The following is a 17,780-nucleotide window of genomic DNA, read 5'->3' on the forward strand; positions in this document are numbered from 1 at the left end:
TATATTAGGACATTTGAGGGAAAACAAATAGACAAACAATGCGTTGCTGATGCAGAATTGCTTTTAGTTTGTCTCTGCTTAGAAGCAAATGAAAGAGAATGTCATTTTTCTGTGATATTTTCCCGCACCTGCCCCTTTTGTCTGACTGACAAAGTCAATTTAGCACATCCTGCCTCTCTTCTATCTCTCACTCTGACTACGAATGTGCACTGAGGCGTGAACTGCACATACTCCTTTCTTTTATTAAAAAATACCAACTAGCTGATTTCCAAAAAAGCTTTCACAACAAATAGTTACTCTCGGTGATGAGTGTCCCAGAATGTGTACTTACGCATCTGTGTGTGTGTGTGTGTGTGTGTGTGTGTGTGTGTGTGTGTGTGTGTGTGTGTGTGTGTGTGTGTGTGTGTGTGTGTGTGTGTGTGCGTGTGTGTGCGTGTGTGAACACAGCAGGGTGAGGAAAAAAGGCGCCGAACTAATGAAACACAAGAGAAGGAGTGAAGATGTTCATATTTAGTAACACGGACAGTCAGACAGTCAGTCATGTAGACGCGTCTCCTGCCTGTAGAAGATGAGGGACGAAGATGAAGAATGAAATAATGATTGCGGGAATTTCACAATTTACAACATCAGTAATCACCTTCATGTCAAACGAACCAGAAACTAATAAAAAAAATTTTTTTAAAAAAAAATCATGTATCACAACAGATCAAAGAACCTGAAGAAGAGAACGCAGAGGAAACCTGAATGAGAGCATCAGCAACACTTTTTCAACTCATAATCTAATTTTCAAACAACCAGTGCCTGTATTTACAAAGCATCCTAAGGCTAAAAGTAGCTCTCAGTGATGTCACTCTTAGAAAAATCTTAGAATTCTTGAATTTTACGATTTTTCTTAGAATTCATCCTTGTTAGGATAAAATTAATTCACAAAGCATCTTAGGCCCTAAGAGACCTCCTAAGGTAAAAAAAAAACTGTTAGTGTAGTGGTGAGGAGGATTTTTAAGAAGCCTTAAGGCCTTTTCTATTTTACCTCAGGACCACATGTGAATTGTTATATTTGCGGAGAATGTCTGTGACAGTGACGTGCAGTCAGGGTAGGCAAGGTATAGGCAGTGCCTACCTAAGGGTGAATTGATATTTTGATTATTTGTTTTAATTATAATATAATTATAAATTGTTTATTTTTCAATTTCAGATAGCCTACAGTACCTATAAGTTTGAAAGTGTCAGCATTTTGTGCTTACCATATCCCAAATCGCTAAACATCGCTATTTCCTAACCGCTGTAAGGCAGGAGGAGGCCACTCCCCTTCTCAAAAGCACATTGCTGCTCTGCCTTTGTTCCCATAGCGTGTTTGTATGTGTTTGCGCATGCGCAGTCAGTTCCCTAAGATGACAACCATTTACGTAAAAAAGGCAGCTCTCTACGCTGCTTTTGGACGTAACCGCGCTATGCTAAATGCTATACGTAAGTTCACAGTGCATTAATGAATTGATTCCATGTGACCGCTGCTGCTACGTTCTCTAGCTAGTGGGCGGGATAACACTACAGGCAGGATGACAGCGCTAGAGACAATAAAGACACTTTTTTTTTTGAGGAAAAACGACAGCTTTTAAAAGATGGGAGACCAACACCTGAGCTACCAGAGCTTCAGCAAAGGTAAGGTCAGAAAATGTTTCATACTTTTCACAGTGAATGGTACAAAAGGAAGGATTGGCTTTGTGGATGTGCCTCACTGAGGCTGTTCTGAGTTGTTGTTGTTGTCATTTTCTCTGTTTCTGTGTTTCTAACACAAACAACGGATGCGCTGCCGTGTCATGAGATATATCTTGTTGGGAGAGTATGGAGGCTATATTAAATAATTGTTTATGTTTCTTTAATGTTGTTTTACAGTGTTGATTCTGTTAGTTGGCTAAATGCTTGACTTTGTGGATCGTGTTGGGTTTTTTCTTTCTTATTATTAATTTTATATTTTGATAAGCGCATTGAGATTACTTTGTTGTAAATTGCGCCATCCAAGTAAAATTGCTAAAGGGAGGCTAAAGAAGACCAAAGGGGCCAGAGTTATATTATTATGATGTAACACAAGTCTATGATTACACTATTTAAAATAATATATACAGTAAAAGATGGGAGGAGGGACTGGTTTCCTCTTATCACAGCCTTCAGTTAGCATTAATTGACAGCTCCATGCTGAATTGTGCAGTGCTGTGGGGGCGGGGCTGCTGTGACTTGGCGTGTCTTAACTAATCTAGTAGTTAATATAAGTAGAAATTTTTATATTAAAGTAAATTTTTTAATTTTGACCTTGGAAAAACTTCGGTGTGTATTTACACTTTAATGATCGATACTTTCCAAGTCATTTCCGTTCTTTGCAGAAGTGTACTGTGTGTCAGAATGGATGCTCCAATGAGCCAGATTTAGCCTGTTGCAGTGAGACAGCTATTTGTGCTGCAAACAAGTTTTAAAAAAAAAAAACCTCTTTAATTGGTTGATGTGAGTCTCACAGCCAGAAAATGCTGGACTTGGTTGAATATCTAGTGTGGTCAGATGGGAACAGTGCTGTATGCTGCCAATTAGCTGGGACAGGCTTTAGTGCTCTGCAACCCTGGACACAAGCATCAAATATAGATGATGAATGGATATTTTAGGGTAAAAACAAACAAACAACTGCTATACTACAAGTTGGAAACGGCGTGCTGATAGTTACACTGTTGTAACCTTCTTGGTTACCTTGACCTGGATATTTGAAGCATCAAAGGTGTTGAGATCCAGTAGAGATGGTTGGTTCCACACAGCTCATGTTTATTTTTAGCATCTGGGATAGTCCACAGATGGCTGCTGTGAGATTTTGCAGATGACGGGAATGCCACAGATGCTAGTTTGGTTATTTATATTCCAGACTTTTATGTATCATTATCGGAAATATAAGAAGTGGGTAACAGAGTGTTGTATAGCAGGTCAGAGGTCAGAGGATTTGGAGGTACATTCCACAGAGGCCGGGCGAGGTTGGTGCACTCGGAAATGGTTTGTAGCTTGGTGAGGTGTGGCAAACAGGACTCTGAACATCTCAGCAGCTGACTGCATATGGAATAACGCAGGGATTCATGACGGCCATAGGTATTTTCCCTTCACGTGATCTCATTTCCCTTTAAATCTTTGCAAAGTTCCAACTAATCAATAAGTTTAAACACCCGGAATACAAAGTAAGGCGTGTGGATACAGATCAATGTATTGATTCTGAATCAGTCTGAAAAATCAAATAATCCCTATTTCTCATAGTTGGCAAAATTTCAAAAATGTATATCTCAGTTTGTAATTGAATGATCTTTCTATTTGGCACTTGGCGTAGGTTTGTGCTCTCTGGGTGTTCTTGTTTTCTATTGCAGTAATGTCCAACCCATAGGGGGCATCATATGGTTCTATTTAAAGAAGTCTTGGATCATTGCAATCTACCAAAGAGTTAATGTACTTCCCTTATAATAATCACATGTCCTGTTGAATTGCCTCAAGGATAGGGTGACCAGACACACCGATTTACCCGGTACAGTCCTGGTTTTCAGAGTTACAGCCCGTGTCGCGGTCGATTTCACCCATTTGTCCCGGTTTTTCATAAGTTCAGTCCCGTTTATTCAGAAATGCCCTGAAAGCAGCAGCACATTTTGCTTAAAACCGTCATCTCTGTGAACTGTTAATCACAACAGTTGCCATAGTAGCACTTGCAATATAAACCAATTAAAAAGCTCCAAAGTCTTACGTTTGTAACTTGATGTTGATTGGTCGATGGCATTGACAATATTATTTGTTTGCTTCCTCTCATTCTTTCTCCTTCAACATGCCAAAAAACACGTTTTTATGATAATTCAAAACAATTTTATCTTAACTTAAAATGTTGCTTTTTTCTTCTTCTGATGGCCATTTCAAATTTGGTTCAGCAGTTGCAATAATAAAAATTTCATCCAAAAGGAAGACTTTTTTCCATTAAAAATAGAAGCACACGGAAATAGTTTCTTTTGAAAATCTGTCGTCTTCTTTGGTTAAATTACTGTCCCAGTTTTGAGTTTTAAAAATCTGGTCACCCTATGCAAGGACCTCTTTAACTATACACACTCTGAACATTTCAGCAGCTGACTGCAGTTGGAACAAACCAGGGATTCATGACGGCCATTGGTATTTCTCCTTCACGAGATCTCATTTCCTTCTAAATCTTCACAAAGTCTCAACAAATCAATAACTTTAAACATCCAGAATACAAAGTAGGTGTGTGGATCTGTGCTATACACGATGGTTAGCGGGTGAGGACACAAATCGTATTCTCTGAGAGTAAACCAGGTCGGCTGTGTACAGTCCAAAGTTAAGAAAGGAGAAAACGGCCACCACAAGTTTGCTGTCCCATGGACATTTCCCCTGTGGACACGACGAGGGTCTCCAAGGAGTTCCGTACTTCGAGTCAAAGCAAAAAACGGGCCAGATCACTGACGCGCTCAGATACAGCAAAACCTCCAGGAGCGTGCACACTACCACAAAGCGGTCAAAGGGCAGACAACGCACCTTCTTAGTCGGCCTGCATACGGTCGTTATGACCACGAGCGTGGTCAGTGCAAAGCAGAAGGCATAGACCACCACGCAGTAGATTGTAGCACCATAACGTGAGAACTGGCTGCCGTTGGCAAGCGCTCCAAAGATGACGCAGGCCACAAAGCACTGGACTACTTTCAGCAGGCCAGAGGCAGTGGCCATGTAGCCCGCCACGATCTGACCCGGCCTGGCTCGGCACAGGATCACCTCGACCCCGTAGGCTAAAGTCCCCAGGATGGAACACACAGTGACAGCGATGCGGAAATCCCGGATCTCACAGCCAGCGTAGGGGCACTCGGATCGGACAAAGAAGAGCGGGTAAACCACAGAGGCCGTAACAAACCTGCAGGAGAAGACAGAAACACAGGTTTAGTGATATATGAAGACTTGAACCTAGGAATAAATCACATTAACGAGGGGAACCAGGAAATCTGAGAGTGAGAAAAATGTCCTTGGTGATGAAAGATTTTGAAATTGGACTGATTTTAGATGCGTTTACTTTTTTATCTTACAGTCATTCTTTATGGATGGCTTTGATGATCACTTTTAGTTTTTTATTTAGTTATATTTTCACCAGCCTATATATATATATATATATATATATATATATATATATATATATATATATATATATATATTTTTTTTTTTTTTTTTATTTATTTATTTTTTTTTGTCTGTTTAACAGGAATAGGTTAAAACTACTAAATTGATTTTAACAAAAGATAGAAGATTCCATAAGATTTTTGGAGGAGATCCAGATCAATACACTGATTCTGGATCAATGTGGAAAAAAATTGAAAAAAAAATCCCTATCTCTCATCATTGGTGAAAATTCAAAAGATTCATATCTCGATTCATAATTGACTGATCTTTATGAAACTTGACTGCTTTATTCAGTTTGGTTCCTCAATTACCACAGAGTTTTATTCATATTGGACCAGGAATGCGCATTTCATTACAAATTTTTGAAAAATTTGAGGTGCGCAATACATTTTGACCTACTGTATCGTTATTAATGGCGATATAATTTTTTTCCAAGGTTTTAAAATGTGAATGACTAGGATTACTGATCCAGGTTTAGTAGCTGATACGGTGGTTGATTTTAGTTAATAATGAAAGCTGACTCTTGCTATCATTATCATACTGCTGTAGATATTACTGATTACTATTACAGATCAATGAACATTTTATGAAGTTAGTTCATGTGAAATATTTTAGGATGATTTGAATCCAAATAAGAACCTTTTACATGGTGTTTACACCAGTATGATTCAAACTATAGATTTACTGTATAGGAATACATGATATACCACTAATCTGTAATACTGTGAGAGAGTGTCAGAAAAGATACACAACAGACCTCCAAAAAACCAACATGTGAATTTTCTATGTTGGGGACAAACTGTGGTTGTTGTTTGTTTGTTTGTATGTATGTATGTGACTCACAGGAGCGTCCCTAAGGCAGCACATGTGACTGTGAGGTTGTCCCAGGACAAAGGCAGGTAGCTGTAGAGTCGGGTGGCGTCCAGGAAAAACACCAGGACAGTCATGGCGAAGCAGAAGCTCCACGCCGCCATGCAGAAAACCCCCTGAGAGCCACTGTAGCCAGCACTGTGGGTCACCATGGCAACCACTGCACATCCCATCGCCATCTGACAGAGGCGGGCAGCACCCAAAGGTGAGCAGAGGGCATTTTTGTTCAGGTAGGGGCCAGCTTGGGAGTCCATGACTGTGGAGAGAATAAAAACAAACAATAAAATATATTTATATAATTTATCACAGTCTGAGTTTGTTGCATTTTACTGCTTTTAACCAGAGTTTCTCAACTTTTACTAGGTTATGACCAATGTGGGTGTCAAAAGTCTTCCTGGAAAAAAAAAAATGTCTGTATTATTTATGATTACTGTAAGAGATGTGGTTAATATAACACCCATGTTTTAAAAAGCCAGGGTTTCTGAATTATGTGTGGTGTGTTGTGCACCTTGAAAGAAGCTTTGGATGATTATATAAATATCTATTTGTTTTCTGGTATTTGTTGTATTTCTATATTTTGTAATGTTATGGACTAGTCTGTGTTATTTGATGTTTTTCAGCTCCATATTTTCAAAACTCTCTGTGTGGCAGAGCGGCCCTGCGCACACATGATACTGATGTACACGTTGTTAAAAAAACAAGTTTACCATGATGTTTATTTGTCAGTTTTAAAGTCTTACATCTAAAAACGTAACATGCTTGCTGGATATGACCAAAAATATGATTTTATTATTTTGCAAGAAGGGTCAGATGTGACTTAGCATAATATTTGAATGCATGTTTTTAAAACAAATAAGTTTAAAACACTTTTGGCGTAACCAACATGTTTACCAGGACTTATCAGAAGTGGAAATAACTGTTCTTATTTTTGACTTGGGTTTCTTGGCGCATTTTTGTCACAATAAATGCAATTTTTCCTTCCTCTAAAAACTATAGATAGATATTATTTTTAAGTTAATAAATATTAGCTTATGTATATATATCTTTTCATTTAATTACTTGCATTAGCACTGTTTCTAATGTTCATCGAAAAAAATGTCTGGCCCAGCTCAAGCTGTTTTAAAATCAGGCCCAATGAAAAATTAAGTTGATATTTTTTGGTCAGAATGTTTTTACATTTGTGCATTTCCACTATATTAGAAAAACTGGCTCAAAAATAAGAATTTAAGAAGTAAATATATTGAATTATCGGATTTTTTTGTTTTTGTTTTTTTTAACATGCAATGATTTAAATGCAGGGCCTTGTTTTTTGCCCATTAAAGGAAATCAGGGCTCAGAGGAAAGGCATGTATTCCCAGCGAGAACATGCAAACTGTTCTGTGGTGTATTAGTCAGTTTAGTAGTGAGTTAAAAATCTCTTACCTCTTTTCTTCCACAGCCTTGTACTCTTTGTGCTTTCTTCATTAACCTTTTTCTTTGCTTTGCATTTCCTCAGCGAGACTCAATCTCTGTAACGCGTGTTGGAAACTCTCTCAGAACTTCTATAATCATGGATGAATGTTTCTGCTCCTCAGGTGGCAAGAGCATGTCCACATGGTCACTCAGCAGGGCACTACTGATAGTTTCACCGTTGAAACAGGATCACACCATCAGCTGTCATTTGGTAAAGTCCCTAAAGCAAAGAAGTCGAGATGAAGTCCCAAAATTTCTGATAAACTCCTTGACAACAACTTATCAATCCTTCCAATAATCAGTCCAGAATCTGACTCTGGTTGAGTAAATCATTCAGATATGGTTTGTGTTAGGTCTCTGGTCTCCTTCGGTCACACACTCTTCCTCTCACACACTTTCTCTGACTCTCCAGAGCAGTGAACAGGAGGAGCTGCTGGTCAGTGGCTCCAGTGTTGGAGTTATTTAGGGTTGGGCTGCATGACATGGTTGAAAGTAATATGATTGGTTTGAAGACAAGAATGCAGACACCTCAGTGGAATGAGCTCGGGTAGAGAATGCAGCAGGGATGGGAAAGCATTCACAATGGAAAATTGCCTCAGTAGTCAAGGATCCTAGTATTGAAATTTCAGAATGAGTACAGTATATGGAAATGCAGATATCTGGGTATTTCCATGTATTTTCAACAAATGAATAGCCCATGCACTTTGTGTCTCAAAAATGTCTGGAATGTTTACCAATAGTTTCATTATTATTCAATAGGCACTCTACATTTTTAGATATGAGATATAGCCAATTAAGTGAAGGGGGTATGTGTCAATTTCTGTGTAATCTTATTTTTCTTCCATTTTCAGTTTCCAATATCTCAGGGACTACATTACATCGGAAACTGAAATTTGGTATAGCAATACAGCTCCACCTACTATCTTAGAATATACAAAAACATCTGCTATACAGCCTATGTGGTGGACATGCCAGCCCCTCAAAATTGGAAAAAAGTTTGTCAGGGTTTCAGGCTCTAACATGTTTGGGCCTTAAGTAAACAACTTAGCATATGCCTCAGATCCCTGTAACATGACCAGCGTTGAGCTATGAACATAGACTGTTCACATCACTAATGATTAGTCACATATATGCATTGGTTCTTGGGTGACAGTCTCTTGAATTCCAAAAAATGAGGGAATGTAAGAAAGAAATCTGATCTCTGTTTTAATTTATAGGATAAAGATGACTCCTTTTCTGGATAAAAAATGATTTTTTTTTAACTTCTTCATTTCTTCATTAATTCTCTCTCTCTCTCTCTCTCTCTCTCTATATATATATATATATATATATATATATATATATATATATATATATATAAATAACAACACCTACCCACCTCACTAAATGGGCCATATCTCAAAAAGTACTTATCTGGTCAAACCAAAATTGTACAGTGAGCCTTGTGAATAATCACAGAACAATGGGTTAAAATTTTGGATTTTTTGTTTTTAGACCAAAGCGCGTGAGAATGAGTTGGAATGACCCAACTGTGATTAGTTCTGTTCTCGTGTCAGAAATATACATTAAACTACTTTGTCAATATCACCATGTGTCCTGAAGGCCCCAGGGCATGACCTCAGCTCATCCAGTCTAATCTCAAACCTAAAAACTCTTATAAAGACAAAAATAAACAAGGATACAATGAGTTAGTAATATATATGTATGTGTATACTCAAGGTGAAAAAAAAAAACCAACACAAAATGACAATGAAAACAAACAAACAAAATGACAACAAACATATACCAACCGACTCCAAAAACAACCAAAACGGAAAGAAAAATACACAAAATCACAACTTAAACACACAAAACGACAACACAAAATACCCAAACCCCTTTGTTCTTCCCAATAATAATGCTCTGGTTGGTCATCATTTTTTAGATTGCTGACATCAATTGGGATAATGTGGCCCTCAAATCAATCAGAATTTTGTGTTGTTTTAATTGACAAATCTTCAAACAAGTTCAGATGTTGTGTGATGTGTGAGAAACACTAATTGTGTCTCTTTACCTGCAGATTTATGTGTAGCAGTGTTTATAGTGCAGATAAACGTTCAAACTTAATGAACGTATGTTTTTATTAGTCAGACATGGGCAACTAGTGGCCTGGGGGCCACATGCGACCCTTGGTCTAATTTTGTGCAGCGCCCCAAAGTAAATGCACAAAATAACAAATAAAAAAAACTACACAAAAACCCAGCACGATAAAAAAAAAAAAGAATGATTCCAAAAACACACAAAAAATGACAGAAAGATACAGAAAAGGAGATGAAAAATACACTCAAACACAAAGGAGAACAAAAACACACAAAATTGGAGAAAAATATTTCAAAAAACAACATCAAAAATACACAAAACAACAAAAACTCAATAAATGAGAGTTAAAAAAAAACTTTGTTCTTTCCTGTATTAATGCTTAGATTGGTTATTATTCAAAAAGCTGACGTGGATGTTAATAATGTGGCCCATAAAACAGATTACCACAGGTTTGTGGCCCCCGCTGTGATAACAATTGCCCTTCTTCTCTGTTTTAGGTGTTTTCAATTTACCATAAATCAGTCCTGTGGCGCCCCCTGCTGGACTTTATTTAAACTACACTGAGCTGTTTACAACACTTCCTTTGTGTACATGACTAACGTAGACGATTTAACACCAAAATAAAGGATGTGCGATGCGCAGTGGGAGAATAGCAAGAGGTTTGATGGCTAATATTGAAAAACCTGACCTCACGTTAACATTTTATTGAGAGATAAAAACAGAAACTGAAGCCGGAGCGCATTTCACAAAGTGCTGGAAGTCATTCCTACATCCAAGATAACTCATTACAGCCTTTTTTCTACTTTATCAAACGGTAAACAGACACAGGGCCGTGGGATTTGACCGTTTCACAAAAAACACAACCTCGTGTGGGGGTGGAAGAATAAATATTTCACGTCTTCCTCCCCCCACACTAGCGTATTAATCTCCTAAGAAACACCCTTCCGTGTCATACATTTGATTTAAATATTGCAATGTCACTCTAATAAGGTCTTTGGGGTGTGATTAAAGCTTCAAATGTCCAACAAACACCGATACGAGCTTAAAAAGAGGGTTTGAGCGTCGTCGTCGTTGTCTCTATGGTCGAGTCCAAAATGTCGCCTACTGCGCATGACCGGAAGCCGGCTCTCTGATATCCTGTCATGGGGGCGTGATTTACTAAGAACAAAGGGTGCTAAGTTATGTGCTCGCGCAAATAAAGAGTGTTGTTTGTTCAGCTGTTTCGGGTGATTTACCACGAGCGCCTCTGCGAGTGGAAACCAGCAGCCCCAACTGGTGAGACTGGCTTTTCTTAAAGTGGTGGCGTTTGTATGCTTTGTGGAATCCAAAAATGGTGAAAGAGGACAGTGGGCGTAAGCGCAAAATGAAATTTCAAGTGGTTGAACTGGAGGTGTTGGTGGAAGAGGTGAAGAAACACACGCACACGTTACAGCAAACCAATCTGAATATAACCAAGAGGAACGCCATCTGGGAGGCGATCTGTGAGAAAGTCAACGCTGTGGGGAAAACGAAGAGAACAACGCACGAAGTGAAGAGAAGATGGCAGGATATGAGGAGGAGAGCGAAGGAGACCATGGGTGGGAAGAAATCCTGTGGGAAAAAAGCAGTGGAAGAGGCGACAGTGGCTGTGACTACAGATGAGCTGCAGCTGAGCGTCTGCAAGGAGGAGAATAGTGAAATATTAGGATATGACACCCTTAAGATAGAGCCTGCAGAACAAGGTAGGTCCATGAAAACACACACACACACACACACAAAATAATAATGTTTATGAATATACATATGCTCATGAATTTAAAAAAAAAGAACGTCATTTGTTGCAATTTATTTATTTCCAATGTATTATTTCCTATTTATTTCACATTTTGCACTGTTTTCTTTTGAAGCGTTTGATCCGTGTAAATAACATTCCCATCTTTTTTCTCTTTTAAAGCAGCATCAAAGCAAGAAATCCCTCAGCACACACCCCCACTTCTATATTTTTTCTTTATTATTTGATGTTTTTCTGCGCAATATTTTTATTAAATAAATTAGAGCAGGCCAAAACTCTCTGTGGCACACATATTATGTCACATGTGCACACTGATAAAAAGAGGTTTACCCTTGATGTTTACTTGTTAACTTTTAAAGTCTTAAATCTTAAAAAAAATAAATAAATAACATTGTTGCTAGGTATGACCAAAAATATTATTTTATTATTTTGCAAATAAGGTCAAATCAGACTTATATTTATATTTGAATGTCTGTTTTTCAAACATAAGTTTAAAAGCCCTTTTGCTGTAACCAACATATTTACCAGTACTTACCTGAAGTGGAAATAATTGTTCTTATTATTGACTTGGGTTTGTTGAAAATAAACTTTATACGTGCAATTTCTTTCCGATGTATTATTGACTATATGTAAGCCCGTTTCGGCTACAAAAATAAAAATCACCACGGCAAGTCATAATTATGAGCTAGTAAAGTCATAATTATGAGATACAAACTGAGCATTTGCAGCAGTCTACTGACACTGACTGCTAACCGTTCTTTATTACACTTTGAATAATAATTCATTAAAAACACAGTGTGGCTATTTATCTAGTTTTTAGAATTCAACACATGGGACATAGTGTAGAAAATAGAAGTACATAAATAGGTCTATTGCTAAATGATTCCAGCACATTTTTGTACGTTTCTTTGCAAATGTACATTAAAAATAATTTTCTCATAATTATGACTTCCTTTGTCTTAATTATTATGAGATTTTTTGTGTGTAAATTATGTAATTTTTTTTTTTATTTTGGAGCATTTAATCTGTGAAAATAACATTCCTTTCTCTTTTCTTTTCTTTTTTTTTTAAAGCAGCATCACCAGAAGTCCCTCAGTCCCCCCCGCACTCCTCCATCCAGCTCACCCTGGCAGACCCCCCAGCGTGCCCGCCAGCGGAGCCCAGAGCCCGGACCTCTGTGGAGGACCTGGACCTGGAGCTGCTGCAGCAGCAGAAAAGACAGACCACAGCGCTCGAGGACGGGCTACAGTCCATAGCGCACGAGGTCCGAGCTGCGTCCGCTGTGTCGCGCGCGCTCAGGCGGAACAGCCAGGCCATCGTTGCACACACGAGGCAGTTAGTTGGCGCTGTCTCCGGCCTGACGACCGCCATTAACGCCCTGGTGAGAGTGGTTGAAGGCGGTGTGCGGGCCGTTGGGGGGTCGGTTAGCCCCAGTGTGGTGGACTCACCCGTGCAGCCCGGAAATGGAGAGGAGCGCACGTTACCGTTATCGCGTGCACAACAAAGCAACCCGCGGAAGAGAAAGATGCCAGAGACATTATGATGTAGTGGAAAAACAGTCGGTATATCAGTCTACAGTGTGTCCAGTAAATATTGTAGATTATAAAGTTGCTCATGCTAAAATAAACAGCAACAAAACACGTTTAAAAAAACGGATGTGAATTTTTTTTTTTACCAGATTTACAGCAATATTTGTGATATTTCCTGTTCACGTAGAAATATGTCAAGGTTAAATCTAAATTTCACATTTAAATATAAATAATAATGGCTGGGATTTATATAGTGCTTTTTTCAAGGACTCAAAGTGTGTTACAGAAACCATTTTTCATGCACACCAGTCACTCACAACAGTCACACTGGTAGTGGTAAGCTACACTGTAGCCACAGTGGCTCTGGGGCAGTGTGGCCCCACTGACGACCACACACGTTCATGCACAATTCTTACCCATTCATATTAGGCAATGTGGGTAAAGTGCCTTGCCAAAGGACACAATGACATGGATGGAGCAGGATTTGAATCACCAACCCTTCGATTATTGGATGACCCACTCTACCACTGAGCCACGGCCGCCCCAAAATGTAAAATATAAATGCTAATATAAAACAAAAATATTTAGCTTGTATGAAAATTCACAGGAAGTCCCAGAATGAAAGCTGACATTTAGATATAGATTTAACATTTATATCTAAATGTAATGTTTTGATTTAACATTTAGTTTTAACATTGACCTATTTTTACGAGAAAGTGTCAAATATTGCTGTAAATATGGCCAAAAAAAAAAAAACATCACAAATGTTTTAAACGTGGTTTGTTGCCAAATGTTGCTGGTTATTTTTAGGGGTGTACCATTCCGTTATCAGCCAGAAAACTAATAGCAGATTTCATCGGTCTGCATCTAAAATCTCTGAAATATATTGTTTTATATTTATTGAATTGCAGAATACTGTAGATATTGAAGGTTAAAATGTATGTAACCACATGGGTGATAATAAATGGGTCCATTTTTCTGATACTGTTGCTGACTATTGTTCTCTGTTTGAGTAACATCACTTGATCAAGACTTATTACTTATTTTGTTGTGTGGAATGTTAGAAAAGTATGTATGATTCGTGCTGATACCCTGATATTGTATCGGTATTGAACAATATGCAAGGCTGCAATATCGGTATCGTATCGGAAGTGGAAAAAGTTGTATCGGGACATCCCTAGTTATTTTAGCATGCACAACTTAACAAATGGCGCCCCATAGTTCTGTGTTATAACTTATTACTGTATGAAACGCATAATAAATGCACATCTGTAAAACGGCTCATGGGAAACTCTCTTGAATCACACTGGCTCGTGCTTGCAGTCCAGCTGAGTTCAGTAAGCCCACGTGAGGCAAGTGTTGATGTTCCTCCTCCACCACCGTGGCCTCGTGCTCCAGCCCGTGGCGTTCTGCGATATTGTGCAACATGCAGCACACGACCACGATCTGGGCCAACTTCTGTGGGCTGTAAACGGGTCCTCCTTTATTTCTGTCCAAACACCGGAAGCGACTTTTCAGCACGCCGCACGTGTGCTCCACGATGCTCCTGGTGCGGCTGTGAGCGGCGTTGTAGCAGTGCTCACCTGGAGTGCACGGGTTCAGGACGGGGGTCAGAAGGAAGGGCTGCAGGGGGTACGCACTGTCACCTGAAAACATGAACCACTGTTACATGAGGAATTATTTCTGTATGAGTGAAATTAGGTCATTAACTTATGGGACGCCGATTGTAAGGTTGCGTTTGCTAAAATAAACAGCAACATTTAGCAACAAACCATGCATAAAAAACATTTTTGATTTTTTTAATATACTTTTGATGAGATTTAGAGCAATATTTGGGGAATTTGTGTTATTCACTTTTCTCATGAAAACATAATAATAGGAAATCTAAATGTAAATATTAAATTTAAATCTAAATGTCATGGCTGAACTTAGCTAATATGCAAATTCAGCATAAGTATCATCATAAAAGCTAATAGACAAAATAGATTTAACATTTAACATTTTGATTTAATATTTATATTTAAAGATTAACTAAACCCCTGCTTTCTCCTGACATGGCACGAGGAGGGAAATTTAAAAAAAAAAATGCCTTGATTATGGGCGGAGCTCCTGGAGCAGTTAGGACACACCCAGCCTATGCTATAAAATCTCCAAAGAACAATTTATGCAATGCTAACTAGCTACTCATTACTAAATATGCCTACCTATTCACTCTTCTCTCAATCCAACCTACTCACCACAGATTGTAGGGTCCACAGATGCTAGTTTTTATAAAAGGGGCGGGGCTGACAGAGCTTGTTTGTGACGCAAGATGGTACCAAAATGTCACATGATCTTGTTCTCAGCCAATAGAAAAAAATCAATTGTAATAGCCGGGTTTCAACCAACAGAGGGCAGTCACTCGGATATTTTATAACAAATTATGCCAAACTGAAATACTTAAATGTTAAGAGTTGGACCAGGATAAATCAACAGCATTACTTCATACCCAAATACATTTGTATTCAGCAGAGGTTTAATTACTCTTTAGGATTTACATTTAGATTTAATATTTAGAATTTAGATTTCACATTTATAGTACATGTTACTTAGATTGACGTCTAAGTGCCTGACTCAAGGAATTTTCCTTCCGCTGCCGTGGGTTCGAATCCCGCTTTTGTCATAAATATTTTTTTCATTTTAACATATTTAAAACGGCAAATTCCTCCTTTAAACTTACAAATACAAAAAAAAAAAAAAATGAAAATTACATTTTAGGGCATTTCCTGGGTTAAGGCTTGGTTTAGGGCTAAAATAAAAGGGTTAGCGGGGTAGCTAAAATAAAAAATAAAAAATTTAAAAAATGAGCTAAAATAAAACTGACGGTACTTTAAGTCACGTGGTGCACCATCACCTCACCGAAACTGGCCAATGAGGGGCGTTCTACTCATACGTCTCCGTATGAATATCCACGGCCTTAAACAATTCACATACGTTTTTTTTAGAGTGATTTGTTTAGCAAAAGTCGCTGTTTATTTTAGAATGCGCAACTTACCAATCTGTGCCTCATATGAACTCACCTAAAAGCCATCCTTCTCCATAGTCTCCGTCCTTCAGCTTTGTAAACAACGCACTGTTTTGGAGGATGAGGTTGTCTTTCACTGAGGCTTTTGCTACAACGTTGGTAATGATCCCCTCTGAGTCACACACAACCTGCACACTCAACATGTGTGATGATCTGTGATTTCTGCAAACATAGTCAATGGGTGAGGGGGGAGCGAGCTTTACATGAGTGCAGTCTATCGCTCCAATAACATTGGGGAAGTCTGCCAGTGCGTAAAAGCCACTTTTAGTGTCCTTTAACGCAGCGGGCGTGTGTGGGAACTGTATGTGAGAGTTCATCCTCCGTGACATGGCGTTTAACACCTGAGACAAGGCACTGCTGAAGCTGCTCTGGGACAGGCCAGCGTGCACAGCCACGGTGCGCTGGAACGATCCAGACGCAAGGAAATGTAAAACTGCCAGAAGTTTAGCCATGGATGGGATGGCATGGCTCCTCTTGGTAGCTGGCTCCAAATCCGACCATAACTCATCCAGAAGCTCCAAAATGGCATTGCTGGACAGGCGATATGTGTCAATTATTTCTGGTTCATTCATTCCGAAGATGTTGACACGAGTCGGAAAGATCCGTTCTCTCCTGAGCCTTTTGTTAAGCCTGTGCCTCCTCCTCGCGACAATAACAGCAGCCATGTCCGCGTTAAAGATGCAGTGGAGGGAGGGGCACGAGTAGGAAGGACCACCCCTTCAATCTCATTGGCTACCACAGTAGACACGCCCTGTCCGCGCCGCCTTATTGGTACTCCATTTTAAAAAAAAACAAAACAAAAAAAAACTTTATTGACAAATTATACATACACAATTTAATAAAGGTCAATGACTCTCTAAAACATGTCAAATACACAAAAGCCCAGAATTTATATGCTTTACTGTGTAGCTTTAATTTGATTGAATTTTCCTGTGTTTCTTTTTTATTTGTTCAACCTGATACCAGTCTGTATTTCGATTTAATTTGTTTGTATTGAAACAAAGTAAAAAAAAAAAAAAAAAAAAAATTTTAATTAAAAAATAAAGATTAATAAATAAAGATTTTTTTTTCTTTTTTAAGGGAGACCTAGCCAAGATAGGCTGCAGGAAACTTACAAACACACAAAAATTGGTTACACTAGTGAAAAAAAACACAATAATAATTTAAAATGTATAAGGTTTTGACCACGTGATATTTAATTAAATGGGCAACATCAGGCAAAGTTTGCATGAACATGATGGGAAAAATATAGAAATACTTAGAAATCTTATACAAGACTATAACTGAAATTGCCCATCTCTGGTTAAGGCACTGTATATTATGAAATAAGTGTAATTTATAATCACTATAATAATAATGAGAGCACTATTATATTTCCACAATGTATGAGTCAAGTAAATATTTTAGTAATGCATGTTTATTATGCATGAGTATTTTCTAGAATTTGCACAACTAACAATCAGAATGTGGATTTAAGAAACACTTGTTGATGGCAGGAAGTCTATATTATAGACCTATAAATGTTTCTACTGATGAACAGGATACAATTCTGCAAAAATGAAGAAATACGTTATATAAAGAATTCACTCTTTTTTAAAGTGTTTTAATGCACAAATATAAAATTGAAGTTTACAGCAACTTAAAAGTAATTTTAAGTGGAAACAGTTCTGTGTGTTAAGCAGTCACTTTAACACATTAAATCAAAATAAATGAAACCTTTATATAAAGTACGTTATAAAAACATATATTTTCTCCTGCTGAAATGATCAGATACCACTAAAAAACGATTTGCTTCGAAGAAAAGTAATCATTTACTGCTCTCTAGTGTTAGAAA

The 17,780-nt window shown here is 38.2% G+C and overlaps 3 protein-coding genes across 4 annotated transcripts; 1 reads left to right on the forward strand and 2 right to left on the reverse strand.

The window, feature by feature from the left end:
* Positions 1-1,795: 1,795 nt before the first annotated feature.
* On the reverse strand, positions 1,796-7,907 carry LOC114471023 (myeloid-associated differentiation marker-like protein 2). The gene is made up of 3 exons (XM_028459543.1): positions 7,474-7,907; positions 6,025-6,307; positions 1,796-4,921 (listed from the first exon to the last, which is right to left on the reverse strand). The coding sequence occupies exons 2-3, from the start codon at positions 6,303-6,305 to the stop codon at positions 4,276-4,278; spliced, it is 927 nt and encodes a 308-aa protein (XP_028315344.1). The 5' UTR covers positions 6,306-6,307; positions 7,474-7,907; the 3' UTR covers positions 1,796-4,275.
* A 2,818-nt stretch (positions 7,908-10,725) lies between these two features.
* LOC114471029 (myb-related transcription factor, partner of profilin-like) lies at positions 10,726-13,619 on the forward strand. 2 transcript variants are annotated; one of them, XM_028459551.1, is made up of 2 exons: positions 10,726-11,303; positions 12,427-13,619. In XM_028459551.1, the coding sequence occupies exons 1-2, from the start codon at positions 10,913-10,915 to the stop codon at positions 12,894-12,896; spliced, it is 861 nt and encodes a 286-aa protein (XP_028315352.1). In that variant the 5' UTR covers positions 10,726-10,912; the 3' UTR covers positions 12,897-13,619. The 2 variants fall into 2 exon arrangements, with proteins under 2 accessions (XP_028315352.1, XP_028315361.1); XM_028459560.1 differs by having other exon boundaries at positions 12,430-13,619.
* LOC114471018 (putative nuclease HARBI1) lies at positions 12,694-16,616 on the reverse strand. The gene is made up of 2 exons (XM_028459529.1): positions 15,942-16,616; positions 12,694-14,528 (listed from the first exon to the last, which is right to left on the reverse strand). Exons 1-2 carry the CDS (start codon positions 16,609-16,611, stop codon positions 14,164-14,166), a joined length of 1,035 nt encoding a protein of 344 aa, XP_028315330.1. The 5' UTR covers positions 16,612-16,616; the 3' UTR covers positions 12,694-14,163.
* Between the last annotated feature and the right edge of the window lie 1,164 nt (positions 16,617-17,780).

The sequence above is a fragment of the Gouania willdenowi genome, chromosome 1 (genome assembly GCF_900634775.1).
Source record: "Gouania willdenowi chromosome 1, fGouWil2.1, whole genome shotgun sequence".
Classification (NCBI taxonomy): Eukaryota; Metazoa; Chordata; class Actinopteri; order Blenniiformes; family Gobiesocidae; genus Gouania; species Gouania willdenowi.